A 19,976-nucleotide genomic window follows, 5' to 3' on the forward strand; every position below is an offset into this window, starting at 1 on the left:
TTTTTTGAGACGGAGTCTCGCTCTGCCACCCAGGCTGGAGTGCAGTGGCCGGATCTCAGCTCACTGCAAGCTCCGCCTCCTGGGTTTTACGCCATTCTCCTGCCTCAGCCTCCCGAGTAGCTGGGACTACAGGCGCCCGCCTCGTCGCCCGGCTAGTTTTTTTTGTATTTTTAAGTAGAGACAGGGTTTCACCGTATTAGCCAGGATGGTCTCGATCTCCTGACCTCGTGATCCGCCCGTCTCGGCCTCCCGAAGTGCTGGGATTACAGGCTTGAGCCACCGCGCCCGGCCTATAAAGCAAATATTAAAAGATCTGAAGGGACAGATAGAAATACCACAACCATAGGGGACTTTAGTACCCCATTTTCAACAATGGACAGATCACCTAGACAGAAAGTCAGTAAGAAAACAGGGTACTCAACCTGCACTTTAGACCAAATAGACCTTACAGACATATACAGAACATCACATCAGAATGCCCATTCTTCTCAAGTGCACACAGAAAGTTCTCCAGGATAGATGGCATGTTAGGCCACAAAACAAACCTTAAAGAATTTAAGAAGACTGAAATCATATCCACTATCTTTTTTTTTTTTTTTTTGGGGGGGGGGGTGGAGTCTCACTCTGTCATCCAGGCTGGAGTGCAGTGGCATGATCTCAGCTCACTGCAATCTCTGCTGCCTGGGTTCAAGCGATTCTTGTGCCTCAGCCTCCCGAGTAGCAGGGAATACAGGTGCGTGCCACCACACCCAGCTAATTTTTTTGTACTTTTAGTACAGATGGGGTTTCGTCATGTTGGCCAGGCTGGTCTCAAACTCCTGACCTCAAGTGATCTGCCTGCCTTGGCCTCCCAAAGTGCTGGGATTACAGGCATGAGCCACCACACCTAGCCTCAAGTATCATTTCTGACCATAGTGGCATGAAACTAGAAATCAGTAACAGGAGGAATCTTGGAAAATTCACAAGTTTATGGAAATTAAACAACATACTCCTAAATAACTATTGGGTTAAAGAAAAAAAACCAAAAGAGAGATTTAGAAATATCTTGGGAAAAATAAAAACTGAAACATAACACACAAAAACTTATGGGATGCAGCAAAAGCAGTTGTAAGAGGAAAGTTTATGACAATAAATGCCTATGTTTAAAGAGGAAAAAAACTCTCAAATAAAAAAACCTAATGTTAGGCTGGGCACGGTGGCTCACGCCTGTAATCCCAGCACTTTGGAAGGCCAAGGTGGGTGGATCACGAGGTCAGGAGATCAAGACCATCCTGGCCAACATGGAGAATATTAAAAATACCAAAATTAGCTGGGTGTGGTGGCATGTGCCTGTAATCCCAGCTACTCGGGAGGCTAAGGCAGGAGAATCACTTGAACCAGGGAATCAGAGGTTGCAGTGAGCCGAGATCATATCACTGCACTCCAGCCTGGCGACAGAGCGAGACTCTATCTCAAAAAACAAAACAAAACAAAAAACCTAACGTTGCACCTAAAGGAGCAAAGAACAAACTAAACCCCAAACTAGCAAAGGAAGGAAAAAACAAAGATCGGAGTAGAAACAAATAAAGGAGAGACTAGAAAAACAATAGTAAAGATCAAGAAAACTAACGGTTGCGTTTTCTGAAGACTAACAAAATTGACAAACCTTTACCTAGACTAAGATAAAAAGAGAAAACTCAAAGAGCAGTCATCATAACTGATGCCATGTAAGACACCAAGAAACACAAAAACACTATGAACAATTATGCCGCAATAAATTGGTTAACCTGGAATAAACTCATAAATTCCTAGACACATACAACCTACCAAGACTGAATCATGAAGAAACAGAAAATCTGAACAAAACAGTAACAAGTAAGGAGACTGAATCAGTAACATAAACTTTCCCATCAAAGAAAAGCCCAGGACCTGGTTACTTAACTGATGAATTCCATCACTGAAATAAAGAGAGAACTTTGCTATGGTTTAAATATTAGCCCCTTCCAAAACTCATGTTAAAATTTAATCTCCAATGTGTCAGTATTGAGTGGTAAGGCCTTTAAGAGAGATGACTGGGTCATGAGGAACCTTGCCTTCATGAATGGGTTAATACATCTGTGGATAAATTAACTAATGGGTTAACGGGTTATCACAGGAGCGAGACTCGTGGCTTTCTAAGGAGAGGAAGAGAAACCTGAGCTAGCACCCTGAGCCCCCTTGCCATGTGATGCCTCGTGCAGCCTCAGGACTCAGGAGAGTCCCCAACAGCAAGAAGGCTCTCACCAGATGCAGCCCCTTGAGCTTGGACATCCTGGCCCCTATAAATATTAAGAAATAAATTCCTTTTCTTTACAAATTACCCAGTTTCACGTATTCTGTTATAAGTAACAGAAAACAGACTAATGCAAACTCTGCCAGAAAGCTGAAGAAATGCAAACACTTTCAAACTCATTTTACAAGGCCAGCAATAACCTGATATGAGGTCTTTCTTAATGCAATAGTAAGTATTTAAGGATTTGCAGGCTGCAAGGTCTTGTTTCAACTATTCAAACCTACCCCTGCAGTGTGGGTGGAAGCAGACATGGATGTACGTGAACAGATAAGAGGTGGCCATGTTCCACTCAAACTTTATATATGGAACTGAAGTAGAACACCTTCATATAATGTTCATGTAAATATAGCTCTTAGCTCACAGGTTGTAGAAAACACAAGAGGGCATGACAGGCTCATGGGCTGTTACGTTTTAGTGCAAGTACCATTCTTTCGGACTTGGAACTGTTCTTAGTAAAAATCATAGAATCACTAATTGCACAATTTTCTGTGGGTATTCTTCACCATGGACTGAGAAACAAAAGGTATGGTGTGGATGAAATCTCCCAAAACAACTGCAGGCCATTTCTGGTCAATCAATAACCAGGGTGTGGAGGGGTGAGAAGGAGACTGCACACAACCACACAAACACAAGCCTCTGCATCACACAGCAGAATGGGAAGCACAGCAGGACCGACCCTCACTCTGTTCCCGCCCAGGCCGAGACAGGCCCAGCTATGCTAGAAATTCCTGGCATGTGTGGAAGGAAACGCGCATTCTGCAAAGCAGGCGGATTTCGGCACATGTCAGCGATTTCACCCCCGCAGTGATGATGATGAACTTCTGTTAACATCGACATCAGCAGTTTCAAATTAAAAGAGGGCTTATCTCTCAGGGCACAATTTCTAAGCGTTTCAAAAATGGTTTATATGGCACCAGAAGAGGGCAAGCGATTAGCAAATTACTTCTGAGAAGTTTCAACATGTTCCCATGAATTCCACTAACAAGAGCTGTCCCAGAAAGCCCAAAGTTGCTTAGTGAAAGGATGCATTTTAGAAAGCTCTAGGTGGTCCCCACTGGGACCCATATGTTTTAAATAATCTCATCATTTCTTTCAATTTCATTAAAAAATTGAAGTGAACAACAATTAAAATGGAATAAATGGCCAAGGGTGGCACTTTTCAAGTACAGCAACTCCAAGAGTCTTCTGACAATGCAGCTGGAAGCAGGTCTGAGTGTGCCCTAGAACCTGCACTTTCCACAGGTGCTGCTGCTGGGCCCAGGCTCATAAGTCAGGAATGCTGCTTAGAACAGCTTACTACGTGATCCCAGGCAATGATGATCCATCAGTATCAGGCTCACTGTGTCAAAATCACCACACCAAGCCTGAAAAGCATAGGTTGTTTTAATGAACAAGAATTCTATTTATTTAAAAGTCTGTCTATCTCTCTTTTTCTCTCTCTTAGTTTGCACCAAAACACAATTTGGGTGGAGGATCCATAATTTAACATAATACTTGAAAAGATCAGGTCATCATAGATAATTTGGTGGTCCTAAAGTGTGTACCTGTCCATTTAGGGGGAAAATATGATCAAGGTAGATGTGAGGAAAGAGACAACACCAGAGAGAAGCAAATAACATCTAGTGTTCCCCTGATGGAAGTTTTCTGCACATCAAGTGGTCATCAAATGCCTTACAGCTGTAAACGTCATCCACAAGCCGGCCTACCTAGTGACTTTGCAGGAAAGATACAATAAGAGTCTAATATAACTCAAAGGGAAGCTTCTTTCAAACTAAATTCCATAATGCAATGGATTTCTGTGCAGTTTTTTGGTGTGAAAGAGTCCAGAAGAAAAAAAAAACACACACACACACTTCTATCTTGAACCATCAACACTTCCTAGATACTTTGATGGTCCTAAGAATGCTTTGTCAAACACACAAAATAGGGAGCTGCCCATTAACGAACAGTTACCCCACTGGCTACATCCTTTCCCAGAGAATTCCTCCCTGACTCAAGGTGTGACTGGGATAAGAACTTTACACTAATAGTAAGTTTCTGGCAGGAGGGTTAAGCTTCACACACTTACCCCTCAGTAAGCTTGCTTTCAGTCGAACCCCTTTCAACACCAATCACATTTGAGGAGCAGTACAAAGCAGCTGAGAAAACTGGGAATTAAGACGAAAGATCCCAGAAGATGGGAGGAGGAAGCATGGAAGGAACCTGAGGCAGCCAGGAGGAGGAGTGCCCGTCAGTTATGCACCCAGGCTGCCGGCACCCACCAAGCCTGCCAGGGCTGACACACAGACAGTCCTGGCCACTCTGTGAAGATGCACAGGCCATGTCTGCACTGCAGTGGCTCCATTTGGAAAGGATGACATGTTTACTGCAATGGCATCATACCATCATCTAGTCCATCAACTGATTACCATAACTCAGACGGCATGAAAAGTCTGACACAGTCCATCTGAAAAGGGGATAGCTCTTTTAAAAAGGAGGGCTTTCCATGAAAAATAAAATTCAATAAAATGAAACAATTTACTCTCATAACCGTGGTCAATTTGGGGTCAACAGTTTCAAATGTCCAGCTACACATTCAGGGACCATAATCCTATAAATTCTAAAGCCGAACTTCGGGAGGTGTGATAACTCTGTTTCCTTCTTTAAGAGCAAGTAGGAAAACCTAAAAACAAACCCATAAGGAGCACATCACACCAGCTCAAAGCGGAAATGTGCTCAGATGCAGCACTGGTCTCCATCTCAACTAGAAGGGCTGAAGCCCAGCCAGACCCCCAAATGTGAGAGGTTGGCACGCTCACCCTGCAGTGAATGACGACCACATGCTGGGGGTCGCTGTTCAGCCAAGACTCCTGCGCCTTGCATATGGTACACATCTTATCCAGGGGCGGTGCGTGGAGTTCTGGCCAGCCCACATCCATGATCTGCAACAAGAGAGGGGAGCCTCCTCAGTTTCCATTTCCTGAAACCTTCTGATGCCATCTCACAACGACTTCTTTCATCATCGATATATTTCATTTGGGAGTAAAGAGCATGCTGGGTTACCCTTTTCTAAAACTCAGTGAGCATGAGGACCCGCTTCCTTCACTGGGAAGAAAAAATAAAGCATTATACTGCCCATGGGATGCTGCTTCTTCCAGGGGCTCATCTGCTCTTCCGCAGCTGGGGTGACAACTCTAGAAAGGTCTTTGAGTTGCTGATGGTGCAGGTTGTGTGAAGAGGGCCACAGTCCAGGGAGATCTCAAACAGGAGTCCTAGGCCCAAGCTGCTGCCAAAATCTCCCCACTGGGGTTAAAATTCCAGTTTGGAGACAGCAGCCAGCCATCTCCTACACACTGTGCAGACAACACCTCAGAGACAATCTCCTGGAAAGGCAGGACTTAAGGAGGAAGCACCTTCAAAACCCTGATTAAGTTTGGTGCTTGGACAAAGAAAATCACCACCATGCTAAGGACACAGAGACTCTGTGCAGAACTGCAGCTCTGAGCCTCCTGAGGCTCACACAAGTCCACAGTGGCCCACAGTGGCCACACGGGGGAGTTGTTTTTCCTTTGATTTCCTTTTGTCAGTAGGGCGAGGACAAGGAACTCTATCTTATGATGAAAGTCATCGTAAGCGTAAAAAACATCATAGTGTAAAATTGTCGGAAATTTCAGAAAACTGTCAGGAAGTAGGAAAAGTCACTATCCCTGCCACCACTCAAAGATAACCACTACAACGTTTTCATGAATCCCTTAGTCTCTTTTCTATGTACATTTAGCATAATTGAGATACTATTATACATAAATGCTATACTATTATTAACTAGTATTAAAATAGGCAACTTATGTTTCTGCTTTGTTACTCTAATGGCTGCAAAATATTTCAACATATAGAATATACATAGATGTACCACAACTTTTGTTGACTCAGTCTTAAAATTCTCCCAAAGTTTGCTATTGAAAATGATCATGGAGGGTGATGGGCAAGGGGAAGGAGAGCATTAGGCCAAATACCTAAAGCATGAGGGGCTTAAAACCTAGATGACAGGTTGATAGGTGCAGCAAACCACCATGGCACATGTATATCTATGTAACAAACCTGCACGTTCTGCACATGTATCCCAGAACTTAAAGTAAAATTTAAAAAAAATAAAATAAAATAAAATAAAAAAACCAACGAAAATTATCAAGAAAGGAGTGGATTACTAGGACCGTAAAGAGATACTAGGAGAAGAGATCCCCATGCTGATGGAAATGTTTTGTCTCTTGTTTGTGGTGGCTGAACAAATCTATACATATGATGCAGTTTAGATTTTTTCTATACATATCTTTGTTATAGATTTGTTCCATGCATATATATATGCAGTATATATGAAAGATCCCAGGAGGTGGGAGGAGGAAGCATCATGTGTACAGATTTGTTCTATACATATGTATGTAGTATTTATCATCTATACACATGATGCCAAGAAACACGCATGTATGCAAAACCAGGGAAATGTGAGTGAGGTCCATGGACTATACCAATGCCAACTTCCTGACCTAGATATTTACTATTAGTGTTGCAAGATTCTCCCACTGGAAAGACTGGGTGAGGAGTACAGGAGATCTCTGTATTATTTCACAACTTCCTATGAATCTCTAACTATTTCAAACGGAAAAAAAAAAGTAATAATTAAAAAACTTGATATGAACAATTCCTAATACTCCTTATCAAGTCACATTCCACAAAGACTAGTAGCAAATCATTTTTGCACAAAATAAGCATTGTTTACATTTTACAAAATGCAGAATATAAAGGGATGAACTCCGTACCTTTGGGTTAAGCTTCGTAAGGTCATATCTCTTTTCTGAAAGGTTTAACACCTACAAAGGAGAGAAAAAATGCCTTGTATAAAATAGATTTTAATATTTTAAAAATGTAATACTTTAATTATTTAATTTTAATACTTCAATTTTTTAAAAAAATACCTAAAATCTTCACACTCAAGAATCAGGAGGAAAAAAAGGTTTTAGACAAATCCTTGACGTCAGAGATGAAAGGAGAAAACACACTGCATTTTTACATGATGTTTCCCTTCCAGGTACCGAGGATCAGAAAAGATTGAAAAGTACAGACGTGTGTGATCACAGAATAAAAAACAAATAAAATAAATAAGATAAGGATGGCATACAGAACCCTTACACATAAAGTCTATATTCTACTTCGTTAACTAGTATTAAACCAGGCAATCTACCATGTTACTATTGTTTTTTATTCTCATGGCTACAAAATATCCCAACATACAGGATATATATATACACACACACATATGTATAAAATATATAATATAAAATATATATACACATATATCTATAAAATAACTTCCATGGTCTTGCTCCTGGCAACACAAACTGACCCAATAGAGGGGTAGCACATGGTGGGGAAGGCCGTCCCTCCTCTATGGCCTGGTGGCCCCAGGCCTGGAAAGGGCCAAGTTCATGCCCAGCCAAGAGCCACAGCCTAAGTTCACTGAAAAATCACAGCCATTTGTGGAAACTTGCTAAATACTCAAGTAGAACAAAATGAAAAATAATAATAATAATAATAATGTACCAGCAGCAAGGAGCCTTAAAAATTAACTAAACGTCCCTCTCACTTCGGAGTCAGAGATGTGAGGAAAGTGAAGGGTGGGGTCTTGTTCAGGTCACCCAGCAAGCCCTGTTTATGACAAGGTGGGGCGCTGCTTTGAGACCCACAGTTCGTTTCTAACCCTGCACAAGAAAGGGATCCCTGCCATAGCCATTTTGCACAGGGAGCTCTAGCCCTGATAAGGCCCCACAGACAGGTGCTAGCCAGGACTTCAGGCCCTCTGCATGGTCTCTTTGGGGAAGGTGGACTGGGGAAAAGGGGAAGGATGGCCAGAGAGGGGAGTCGGGATGCACTGACCAGCCCGGGAGTGGCTTCCAAAGGAAGGAGCTGTGGTCCTGCAGAGCACACCACCTCCGTGATGGAGGAAGCCCTGGGGAGGAGAGGGCCCCTGGTAAGAGGCACCACCATCTGACGGGACTTGGCCATCACTTCCTATCCACCGCCAGGTCACAGACAAGATGGGATTCAAGGGGAGAAAGAGGCAGGAGACTGAGTGAATCAAGGATTGGGGAGGGGTCAGGACACAGGAAGCACCTGGGCCAGGGCTGCTCTGGCATCAGACGGAGGCCACATCCTACTCTGCCACTTGGGTCCACCTCTCCCAGCCACTGGTGCCCTAGTCACTGGAGCAGAACTACAAGGGAGACAATGACCGTCCTGTAGGCTTGCCGGGCAGATTAGCTTTACCACAGATAAGGAGGCCTCCTTACTAGAGATAAGAAGGCAAGTAGAGAAAGGACTCCAGGGAGCTGTCATTCAATCCCATTAGTGACCATTGACAGCAGAAGGAAGTCAGCCTCCAATTGGGCTAGCAACCATGGGAACAGAAAACAAGGGGCCAATCAGAGGGTGAGAGATGGTGAGAGACTGTTCTGCATTATTCCTCAGATGTGGGCTCCACCATCAACTTGACACGTGTGTTTTGAAAATCAAGCTGTCTCCTTGTCTCCAGGGCAGCCCCTGGTTTCTTGGGCGCCCACCCAATTTGTCTTCCTAATTTCTGGCTCAGGAGGAGAGTCACAAGTTTGTCTTTTGATACCAGGGATGCAGCATGGGAGTGCAGGGGTGGCTGGCCAGGGAAATGTCCCAAGGCATTGAGGAGCCAGCCTGACTGATGAGTGCGGGACAAGGCAACAGCCATCCCTGCGTTCAGCAGTCGTGTGTCCCTGAAAGCTACCTACAGAGACACATAAGGCTCCTCCCCAGGCGCGGCAGCAGAGAGACAGAGGACGAGGCCATGAACTGCTGTGTAAGCCCAGGCCCTTGAGCTTCTCCCTCATGTGTAAACCAGTGTTCTGTGGGTGCCCGTCCCCACACAGTGCCTGCTGCAGAGCCTGCCCAAAGGCTCCTGGAGCCGCCCACCACTCACCAGGTAGTTGTCCCCATGCTTGGACTTGAGCATGCGTGTGACCTCCTGAAGGTTGTGCAGGTAGGACTCCTCGGAGCAGCCAGCAGGGAAGGACACGGCGATGATGCGCTCCGTGATGTAGGTGAGGTCCAGCCCGTGGCCCCCCTCCATGATGGGGCTCAGGATGACAGGCCTGTGAGACAGTAGTGGGCAGGTCAGAAACAGGGTAAGGAGGTGACAGACATTCATCCTCCAGGAAAAAGGTGAGGACGACGGACACTCATCCCCCGGGTGTTCACACCAGCGCCTGGGCAGCTGGCTACGGGAATTTACAGTGTGCACAGCCTCTGCGCTGTGTTCCCATAACAGTGGGTGGTGTGGGGAGGGGCACAAGATCGAATTTTCCTAGCAGGGCATAACTGGGTACTGCAAGCTGCAGGCGGGGAATGCACAGAGAGAAAGCAACTCAGAGCAGTGACACATGGGCTCAGATGCAAAAGCACGAAGGCGGGAAGGACTTTTTGTGGTTTCACTGGGAGCAGGAACAGAGTCCCAGGCGGGACTCCTGGAGAGGGAGCCTCAACCCCACTCCGAGGTGTCAAGGTCAGCACGAGGGAGCACCGGGAGGGGGCCAGGAGGAAGCAGGGATGGTGCAAGCAGAAGCCAAACATCAGCAAGCAGCTCCTCGTGTCTGTATGCAGTATCCTGGGGCAGGTGCGGCCAAGGATGAGGCTGGTGAGGTGGCCAGCTATGGTCGTGGGGGACCCTGCAGGCCCAAGAAGGAGGCAAGACCTCATGTGGAGAAGGGACGAGCTGGGGAGGAATTCAGCAGCTACGTAATCAAAGCGGCCTTTCATCTACTGAGCAGCAGCTCAGCAGACTCCTATCAGACAGCTAAGAGCTCCATGTGGCCCCGCTGGGACCCCACCCAGCTAACCACAGACCAGGTGGATGCAGGGTAGAACGTGAGGCTGGCCACCGAACCAGGTGCCCAAGTGGCCAGGGCAGACCCTCAAGTGTGAGATGAAGACTGTGGAGGAGGGAAGAGGGAAAAGGGCAGAAATGGTCATGTCATGGCCAGCAGGCTGAGGACTTGGGCAGGACTGGCAGTGTGGGAGCCAGGCACCCAATGTGACTGGAGACAAAGGCCTCCCACAGACCAGAGCTTCTCCACCAGCCCTGTGGGCCCCAGGGAGACCTGAGCCCCTGCCCGGGAGGGCTCCTAACATTAGGGCTGAGGGTGGTATCCAGGAGGAGGTGAAAAAGGATCCAGGGAGAGGGGACGGGGTTGAACCCAATCAGTGCCCACATGAGGTGAAGCCAGAGGCACGGGCACACAGGACGTGTGCTTGAGTCCCCCCAAAGCGCTGGCACCAGCTCTGGGGTTTTCATTTTTACTACTCCTATGTGTTTCTCTCTTTTTTAAAATTTTGGAAAAATTCAAAACCATATAAGATGGTTTTGCAAACCTCCATGTACCCATCACCTAACTTCAAAATCACCAACACACAGCTAACCTTTGTCCATCAATACCCCCAGCAATCTCCTCCACTACTTTGATTGCTTTAAAGCAATCCCAGATATTATGTAATTTCATTTATAAATCTCACAGTATTGATTTCTAACAGATAAGGGCACTTTTTGAACAATGCCATTATCACACCTCAAAAAGAAATAATACCATCAAACACCCAATACCATACATTTATTTTTATTTTTTTCAAGACAGAGTCTCGCTCTGTCGCCAGGCTGGAGTGCAGTGACACAATCTCGGCTTACTGCAATCTCTGCCTCCTGGGTTAAAGCAATTCTCCTGCCTCAGCCTCCCGAGTAGCTGGAATTACAGGGGCACACCACCACACCAAGCTAATTTTTGTATTTTCAGTAGACGGGGTTTCACTACATTGGCCAGGATGGTCTCAATCTCCTGACCTTGTGGTCTGCCCGCCTCAGCCTCCCAAAGTGCTGGGATTACAAGCGTGAGCCACCCCCGCCCCGGCCCGTACATTTATTTTTTAAGGTTGATTTGTTCAAACCAGCATCCAAACAATTCCCAAGGATTTTGTTTTCTCCACCTTATTTATCAGACATGGATTTAATTTCAATTCAAATGTTTTTGAACACTGTTAGAACAGAAATAAAGCGCCTCCTGCGGTCACGAGGATCCACAGTGAGTGCCCCTCCAGAAGATGCTGGCTCAGGGCCCCCATCATCTGCTCTAAAGAGGCTCTTGCCAGCACATCCTGGAATCTCCCCCAAAAGTGACACTTCCACAATCAGGCCTCAGTAGTGCAATTATTTATTCAAAGACAACCACAGGTGTTTCTACCAGCTGGGCTTCTGACCCTGACATAGCATTTAGAAAATGAATAGAAAGCCTGGCCTGTATCACCTTTGATTGGCAATGCTTACAACCAAAACAGAAATTATGATTTCTACAGAATAAAATGATGCCATGCCCAAGTGTCTTCTGTGGAGAGCTGATCTATGGCCAGAGACACAGGAATGCATGAGCCACACAGACACTCACCCCAGAGGTTTATCACAGCACAGAGAACTGGACAGCGTGGAACTCCCTGGAGCCTGCAAATAACAAAACAAGGATCATTTTGAAGTTTCCTTTCTTGCCAGTCTACATGGCACAGACACCACTGAGAGGGAACAATGACAGCTGTCCCACAGTTTAATCATCAACAGCAAGTCAATCGTAACTACTGGCCCACCTTATCACCTCGGAAGGGTCTACACCATGGTGAGCTGCAGCACACAACATGGTGTAGACGCAGTGCCACTAACCAGCATCAGGATGGGCTTCCACAGAAGCCAGCGAGGCCACCCTCCAGTCAAGGCAAGGTAAGGCATCTCTCAGCCTGCAAACAGTGCCCTGCCCTCCAATACGGGAGGTGCCTGATGACACCAGCGCCATGACTATCATGGCTGCTATTATTTACTTGAAAGAATCAATTAATGAGTGACTTTCAGGAATTCTCAGTCATACTCTTTTTTAAAGAGCCTATTCAACAGGGATAAAAGACTCGGGTTATAATTACTTTATAGTTATATAACCCTTCCTTGTGTGTAAGCGTTATTATATACTACGATGACAGAGATTTACGATTTCGGGAAAAATGCCCAGCAACTGTCTGAGTAAGAAGGCTCTCCAATATTTCAGAAGTGAGGAAATTGGGGCTCAAAGAGGGAAGCGATCTCGTCAGATGGCAGAGGTGGGTGGGGAAACCAAGACACCCTCTACAGGGCTCCCTCGAAGGTTCTTTCTGCCCCAACCAGGTAATGCGGCACACAGGAGCCCAGAGACCCCCGAGTTGGGGGGACACAGACCCTCCGGCACTCCTCCTGCTCCCCGATCAACGTGGGCCCACAGACACCACCATCAGAGGCATCAACACCCCCAATTACACCTGGGATCCCACTCAGGCAGGTGCAGCTCACCTGGACTCCTTTGGCAAGAAATGAACAGAAAACAAATTCTATGGATATTTCGGAGACCAACAATACAGATGTTTTCCTGAAATCATACCAGTGCAAAGCCTAGCGCCAATCCCAAAATCACAGAGATCATCATCTCAGCCTCCCAAAACAGGGGCAGGATCTAGGGGCGTGCTTTTTAGTTCTACACCAAGGTACCGGCGAGCTCGGCCCTGGGTCCACCTCCTCTTTGTTTTTCCTGGGCAAGCCCCTTGGCCACTCCGCTTATTTGTTTCCTGCCTTTTGAAGTGAGAATAGTAACAGACAGTGCCACTCTCACAGAGCTGTCCAGGGATTCACTGAGGGAATTCTGTCAATGGCTCGGAACCCAGCCGGGCACTGGATGGCCACCGCCCATGCTGGACAGACCTGGTCAAGTGAAGTCCCGTGGTCTCCAGACCCCACCCACCCCTGACTTCTGAGCTGCACCGCCTGCTCATCCCCTGTGCCTACAAAGCTGCAGGAGGCTCCAAACATGTTCCTATGATCTTCTCAAAGCCCTAACCTAAAGCCTTTCATAGCTCAGACTAGACAGCTACAAAACCGGAGACTATTCTTTTGCCTAGTAGAGCAGCAAAAATAAAAATTTTGAAAACATTTTTTAAAGTTTTGGTGAAATATAAATGGATGCAAGATTTCAGAGGACAACTTTTCAGTGTGTATAAAAAGTACTTAGAATAAGGCCAGGCACAATGGCTTACACCTGTAATCCCAGCACTTTCGGAGGCCATGGCGGGCGGATCACTTGAGGCCAGGAGTTCAAGACCACCCTGGTCAACATGATGAAACCACATCTCTACTAAAAATATAAAAATTAGCCAACGTGGTGGCACGCATCTGCAATCCTAGCTACTTGGGAGGCTGAGGCACAGGAGTCACTTGAACCCGGGAGGTGGAGGTTGCAGGGAGCCAAGATCGTGCCACCACACTCCAGCCTAGGCAACAGAGCAAGACCCTGGCCCAAACAAATAAACAACAAACAAAAGTATTTAGAATACAATCCCAGAGGCAAACTGAATGCACTAAAATGAAGTCTCCGAAAAGGTAAGGAAATGATACATCAAAAACCCGTTTAGGTTAATTCATACAATCTGTACATGTAAGACGCAAATTCAGGCAGCACAGATGCAATCCTAATAGAACCAATCCCATCATGGGGAAACTCAGCTTAACCAGGGTCCCATCTACTTCAAAAAAGTATTTAATAAGCCAACATCTCACGGGAGAACAGCAAGGAGTTTGACCGACCATGGTCCTGGGTTTTACATGAACCCACCAGGATCTGACTATATGTGTCCCACATCTTGACTCCCATCGCAATGCCATGCTAGAGTACACTGGCCCAGTTCCTACAAGTGGGCTGCCACTTCAGACCCTATGTCATTCATTTTACCATGAAACACTAGCAGGCAACTTAACATATAAACAGCATTATGATAACTCATTGGCAAAACTATTTAACTCTCATATTGCACATCATTTCAAGATGACAACCACACAAATACGTAACTGCTCACTGCTGGCACCAACGTGATGGGGTAGGAGTGTCACCGTCCCTCAGGTGGGGCCCTGACAGCAGGAGGGAAGGAGACAGGGGTCCCGGAAGGCATGAGGACTCTGCCGTCCCTGACGGAACCCAGGGCCCATTTTCTCAGCTGCAGAGTGAGAAGGGCAGGTCGGACAGAGCCACAGGATCTTCTCAATCCAATCATCTCTGAATCCAATTCAGCATTATACGCCTTGATACAGTAACTCCAATGTTCAAACCCCGAAACCATACAAATTGCAACCACTGCCAAAAAAACAAACCAAAAAAAAAAAAACCCTTTTAAATCAATAGTTACATAATTTCTAAGGTCAAGGCCAATGGAGGAAACTGTAATCTGTGCTGTCACCACAGGGAGGCCCCAGCACCTGAGATGGTGAAAAGTCAGAAAGTGTTGAATTGCACAAAGTTGCTTACATCAAGTGTTCGGAAACACAGGGTTCCTGTAAAAGGCCCCAGCATCACCCAGAGACACTCCTTCCTTAACCTCTGCATTGGGAAGTGGGGCAGGAAGGAGGAACTCAGCCCGCCCCCAACATACCCAATTTACTATGTAAGTCTACATCCACTTAAGATCAAAGCGAGACCCAGCATATCTCAGGGCCACCCTCCAAGAACATAGAGAGCTCAACACCCACTCACATCCCCAGCCCCAGACCCGCATCTGTCCCCCTCATGCCTCCAGTCCAGATGTGCAAAGCCAGGCCTGGCCACCTCCAAGGTATGTGGTGCTCAGCAGCTTCCATAGCACAACCCTGAAAAGCATTGCATGGAGCCCAGCAGAAACCCCAGTAAGTAGGTATCACCATCCCCATGTTAAACGTTATAGGTTGGTAACATAGGGATGGTGATGAGGAAACTAGGATTTGGTGGGCAGATGTGTTGGAATCCCACAGTTAAGCTGCAGTAGCACCTTCTGACGCCAAAAGTGTGCACTTCTTCCATCTCCTGGCTTTCTGGTGGTCCACGCCTTCTCCTGCATAGACTGCCCCTGAATCACATGAACGTCAGTGAGGATAAAAGACTCTTGCTTGGGGGAGCTGTTCTTGCCCTGTGCCAAAAAGCAGAGAGAAGCTATGGCCCTTCCATCACTTCCAAGTCAGCGTCTGAGATCTGATGTGCACTAAAATCCCCCTGAATCATGCAGGGGTTAAATCTGGAACTAAGCAGAGGACATGCCTATGACAGGTCCCCCTGACACACTGGGCTAGAACCCCCTCAGCTGCCTTGGCTTGGACTAAAATGAGAACCAAGCCCCATACTGAACTGGAACTGCTGCCAAGAGATTCCGAAATATTGTGCTTGTCAACAGGAGACTCAGGGATACGATGTCCCTACGAGTCTTTATCTGAAAGTAAAGAATATACCTACACTCGGGTTGCACAAATCTAAACCCTGCGTGTGCACCATAATGCATTTCATGACTGAAGGATGACTGAGAAGCTAACTTGCTATAGGTTTATTAAACCTGGCTCTTGAGGAACCGGAAATCCTAACCTCATACGAGGTTTAGAAAACTCTCTCTACTTGTAGGCACCAGTCCTGCCAATCTGTGTTGCACACTCACTCTCTCTAGGTGTTTTGAAAAGAGAACTGCCCGCCCACGTCCTCAGAAGCCTTCCTGTGCTTTCCTTGTGGACCCATCGCCAATGGCGATCGAATCTAAACCCTTCGTGATTAGAGTTCCCATGAGATAGAAACACAAGTTGCTTCTTTTGTTCTCTTGTTTTCCAGGGTGAAAAAACCCAGGCAGCAAAGCCTCCCACCCAGCCTCTGCCCAGCCCATGCCTCCCTCACCTGTGCCCCTGTTGGCATGCACTTATCACAGCCTTCAACACCCAAATAAGAGAAAGGGAAAAGGGAGGCCCAGGTAGAATCTGTGGTTAAGGTTAAACCTACAAAAGGTAAGCCTGCAAAGACTGCCCTGTTTCCAGGCTGCTTTTTTTTTTTTTTTTTTTTTTTTGAGTCAAGCTCTCACTGTCGCCCAGGTTGGAGTGCAGTGGCGTGATCACAGATGACTGCAGCCTCTCAGTGACCTCTCAGGCTCAGATGATCCTCCCACCTCATCCTCCCAAGTAGCTGGGACTACATGCATGTGCCACCAAATACGGCTAATTTTTATTTTTATTTTTGTAGAGCTGGAGGTCTCACCATGTTGTCCAGGCTGGTCTGACGCTCAAGCAATCCACTGGCCTCGGTCTCACAGAGTGCTGGGATCACAGGCGTGTGCTTCTATGCCCAGCCACACAGCTCTTTAGAAGGCGTTGCCTTCTACAGGTCCTGGAGCTCATCCTGGCCACATGACAAACTGCCCCCGTGGGCTCAATGAGGTCATGAACCTCCCTTTCTCTTCTGGTAAAATGACAGCTGTGGATCAAACACTTGGAGACCATCTCAGCCCTGGACTCCCTGAGTCAGTGAGTGAAAAGTAAGGCGAGGCATTCCTCCAATAAAGAATTAGATGCACTGCCTGGAGGGTCACTCTGGTACCAAATATGTTTGTTTGCTTGTTTGGAGATGGAGTCTTGCTCTGTTGCCCAGGACAGAGCACTTCCTAGTGTGTCACATGCAGTGGGTGAGAGCAGACTAAGCGGAAGGAAGGCAAAAACACCTCTTTTGGGAGAAAGTAGCCTAGCCTTATGGCAAAGCACATAGGCTCCACATCAGGCACTTTGGGTCCAAATTCAGGGTCCACAGTTTGGCACCTGCAGCCTTGGGAAAGGTCCTCCACTCGCCTTGGCCTCATCTTCCTCCTCTTTCTAGGACGGTGCACTCATGTCCTGACCTCACCTTAGAGTTAGCAATCCACGCATGGCACACTAGGGCAAACCTGCTTTTCACAGTGGCCCTATGGCACATGGTCCCACAGTGACCCTACAGCTCTCAGTCCCTCTGTGCCCTCCTGCAGGGCTCCATCCTGCAGTGCGTTATCCTAGCACACCCTAGGCTTCACCCTAAAGACCCCACCCTAAAGCCTCATCCCATCCCACAGCGCCCCACCCTGCCACGTGCCATTTGCCAAGACCAGTGGACAGCTCTAGAACATGTGGTGATGCTCGCTCTAGTACCTCTATGAGAACCATGCTTTCCACTATGACCTGCGGCTTCTTGCTCAGGAGGGCAGGCCTGATCAGAAGGAAAACCTGAGCTTCAAAGAGTCTTTCTGCACATCGGGGAGAAGACCCCAGGAAAAGCCAAGCACATCCACCTAACGAAGGCAGAGAGGACAGCAGGAGGCCAGGGCTCTGGCAGAAGGAGGGGAGGCCACGGACCACTGGGACTGAAAGGGCCACTGGAGATTCCCCAAGGTCAATGCCAAAGCACATTTCCAGAGTAGCCATCCCTAGAGCTGCTCCATTGGCTGCCACATCAACACTACGGCCACCACCTGGGCAGGAGAAAGCACACCCACCAGAACAGCCAGCAGCCTCCTCTGCACTCACCCATGTGGGGCATGCAGAGGGGGAGCACAGAGAAGAGGGAAGAGTGAAGGACACAGGCCCCATTCCCTCTGCAACAAAACTTCCTGGAAGTCCATGACGTCCCAGGGAGACATGGGATCCTCCTTAGGTGGGGTGGGATCCTAGCTGGTTTGATGTTCTTCTCCACAGGTGAGGATCTGGGACCCCCCATCTGACAGGCCAGTTAATTTCTAGACAAGCTTGTAATCTAGACAAGAGCCCAGCTCTGGTGGGAATTTGATTCTCTTTTTTTTTTTTTTTTTGAAACAGAGTCTCACTCTGCCACCCAGGCTGGAGTGGAGTGGCACGATTTCAGCTCACTGCAACCTCCGCCTCCTGGGTTCAAGCGATTCTCCTGCTTCAGTCTCCCAAGTAGCTAGGATTGTAAGCGCCCACCATCACACTTGGCTAATTTTTGTATTTTTAGTAGAGACGGGATTTCACCATGTTGGCCAGGCTGCTCTCAAACTCCTGACCCCAGGCGATCCGCCCACCTCGGCATCCAATGCTGGGATCACAGCCGTGAGCCACCGTGCCCAGCCAGAATTTGGTTCTTTTTTTAACCTATGTCCTTTGATGGCTTGTTTGAACAAATCAAAAGTTTCCAAAACCTGGATCGGGCGCGGTGGCTCACGCCTGTAATCCCAGCACTTTGGGAGGCCGAGGTGGGTGGATCAAGAGGTCAGGAGATTGATACCATGGTGGAACCCCGTCTCTACTAAAAACACAAAAAAATTAGCCTGGTGCGGTGGCAGTTGCCTGTAGTCCCAGCTACTCGGGAGGCTGAGGCAGGAGAATGGCGTGAACCCAGGAGGCGGAGCTTGCAGTGAGCCGAGATCACGCCACTGCACTCCAGCCTGGGCAACAGAGCGAGACTCCATCTCAAAAAAAAAAAAAAAGTGTCCAAAACCTCACAGTATAGTAATGAAATCTGGCATCAGGCAGACCTGGGTGTGAGTCCCACCACCTGCCAGCTTCAGAATCTTGGGCTAGGGCACTCATGAGCCTCATTGGGCCCATTTGTGGAAGGGGACAATGCTGTCTCCCTTGTGAGGCTGTTCATAGAATAAAGACAAAAATGTCCAACGCCTGCCTAAGACTAACAAGCCAGCCTTGCTCACTGCAGACTGTCCCTGAGCCTTGCACTGTATGTTGCCGACGCGTCCAGTTAAACTGTACAGAATCTCCATTGCCCAGGGAGGTCACTGCTCAACATTCAATACTGTGTGCCTGGCATGGATGCGTATCCTGCAGGTGGAAGGCAGTCTGAAGAGTGAAGCTCAGCTGCAGCAAACCAAGACTATATCGTGCAATTAATGCTAGTGCGGCATTTCAAATGGAGCATCCTTCACTGACGTCCCATTGCCATGGGGTGAAAGGCAGATGCTCAGCCTGCTCCTCAGAGCCCTAGGTGAGCCAGTCCCTGCCTCCTCGTGTGCCTCCCTCACTCCCTGTCCCTACCTTACCCGCTCTGCTTCCTCTTGCCCCAGGGTCTCTGCACCTACCACACACAGATTAGAATGCTCCTCATTCATGTATCCCAGTTTTACCTGGTTAACTCCTGTGATTTCTCAAGCACTTGGCTCAGATGGCAACTTCCCAGCAAAGCAGAATCTGATCTCCCTACCCGACCTGAGTCGGGATGCCATTAGTATGTTCCTTTCCACTTTGGTCTCCTTTTTTTTTTTATTTTGAGACAGGGTCTCACTCTGTTGCCCAGGCTGGAGTGCAGTGGGGTGATCTTGGCTCACTGCAACCTCCACCTCCCGGGTTCAAGTGATTCTCCTGCCTCAGCCTCTAGTAGCTGGGATTACAGGCGCCAGCCACCACACCCAGCTATTTTTAGTAGAGAGAGGGTTTCATCATGTTGGCCAGGCTGGTCTTGAACTCCTGACCTCAGGTGATCCGCCCGCCTCAGCCTCCCAAAGTGTTGGGATTACAGGTGTGAGCCACCACGCCCAGCCCTGGTCTACTTTACTGTGCTGACCACAGCCGCAAGAAAACAACTAACTGTGAATTCTTGTCTGAGCTCTACAGCCCCCTCCCATGTGGATCCAGCAGAAACGCTGGCAGTCCAGCTCCCAGAGCTATCTCTAGGCTCTCGGGCCGCACCCTGCACACAGCAGCCCCCAGCACAGCAGTCTGCAGAATGAAGAAAGGAAGAAATGAACCACTAACCCCAAAGTGGCTACGGAGTCATCTGGCCATCTGAAG

General features: G+C 47.6%; 1 protein-coding gene across 11 annotated transcripts in view; it reads right to left on the reverse strand.

Annotated features, from left to right (window-relative positions):
* Positions 1–19,976, reverse strand: part of TNS3 (tensin 3) — a 311,508-nt gene that overhangs the window by 155,314 nt on the left and 136,218 nt on the right. For all 11 annotated transcript variants that reach the window (XM_017888090.1, XM_017888093.1, XM_017888091.1 and 8 more), the window contains 4 exons: positions 11,800–11,852; positions 9,291–9,462; positions 7,105–7,155; positions 5,110–5,232 (listed from right to left, as the gene is read on the reverse strand). In XM_017888090.1, the coding sequence (XP_017743579.1) occupies positions 5,110–5,232; positions 7,105–7,155; positions 9,291–9,440 (324 nt within the window). In that variant the 5' untranslated portion in view covers positions 9,441–9,462; positions 11,800–11,852. The remainder of the gene's footprint in view (positions 1–5,109; positions 5,233–7,104; positions 7,156–9,290; positions 9,463–11,799; positions 11,853–19,976) is intronic.

This window comes from Rhinopithecus bieti, unplaced genomic scaffold (assembly GCF_001698545.2).
Source record: "Rhinopithecus bieti isolate Rb0 unplaced genomic scaffold, ASM169854v2 scaffold_17174, whole genome shotgun sequence".
Taxonomy (NCBI): Eukaryota; Metazoa; Chordata; class Mammalia; order Primates; family Cercopithecidae; genus Rhinopithecus; species Rhinopithecus bieti.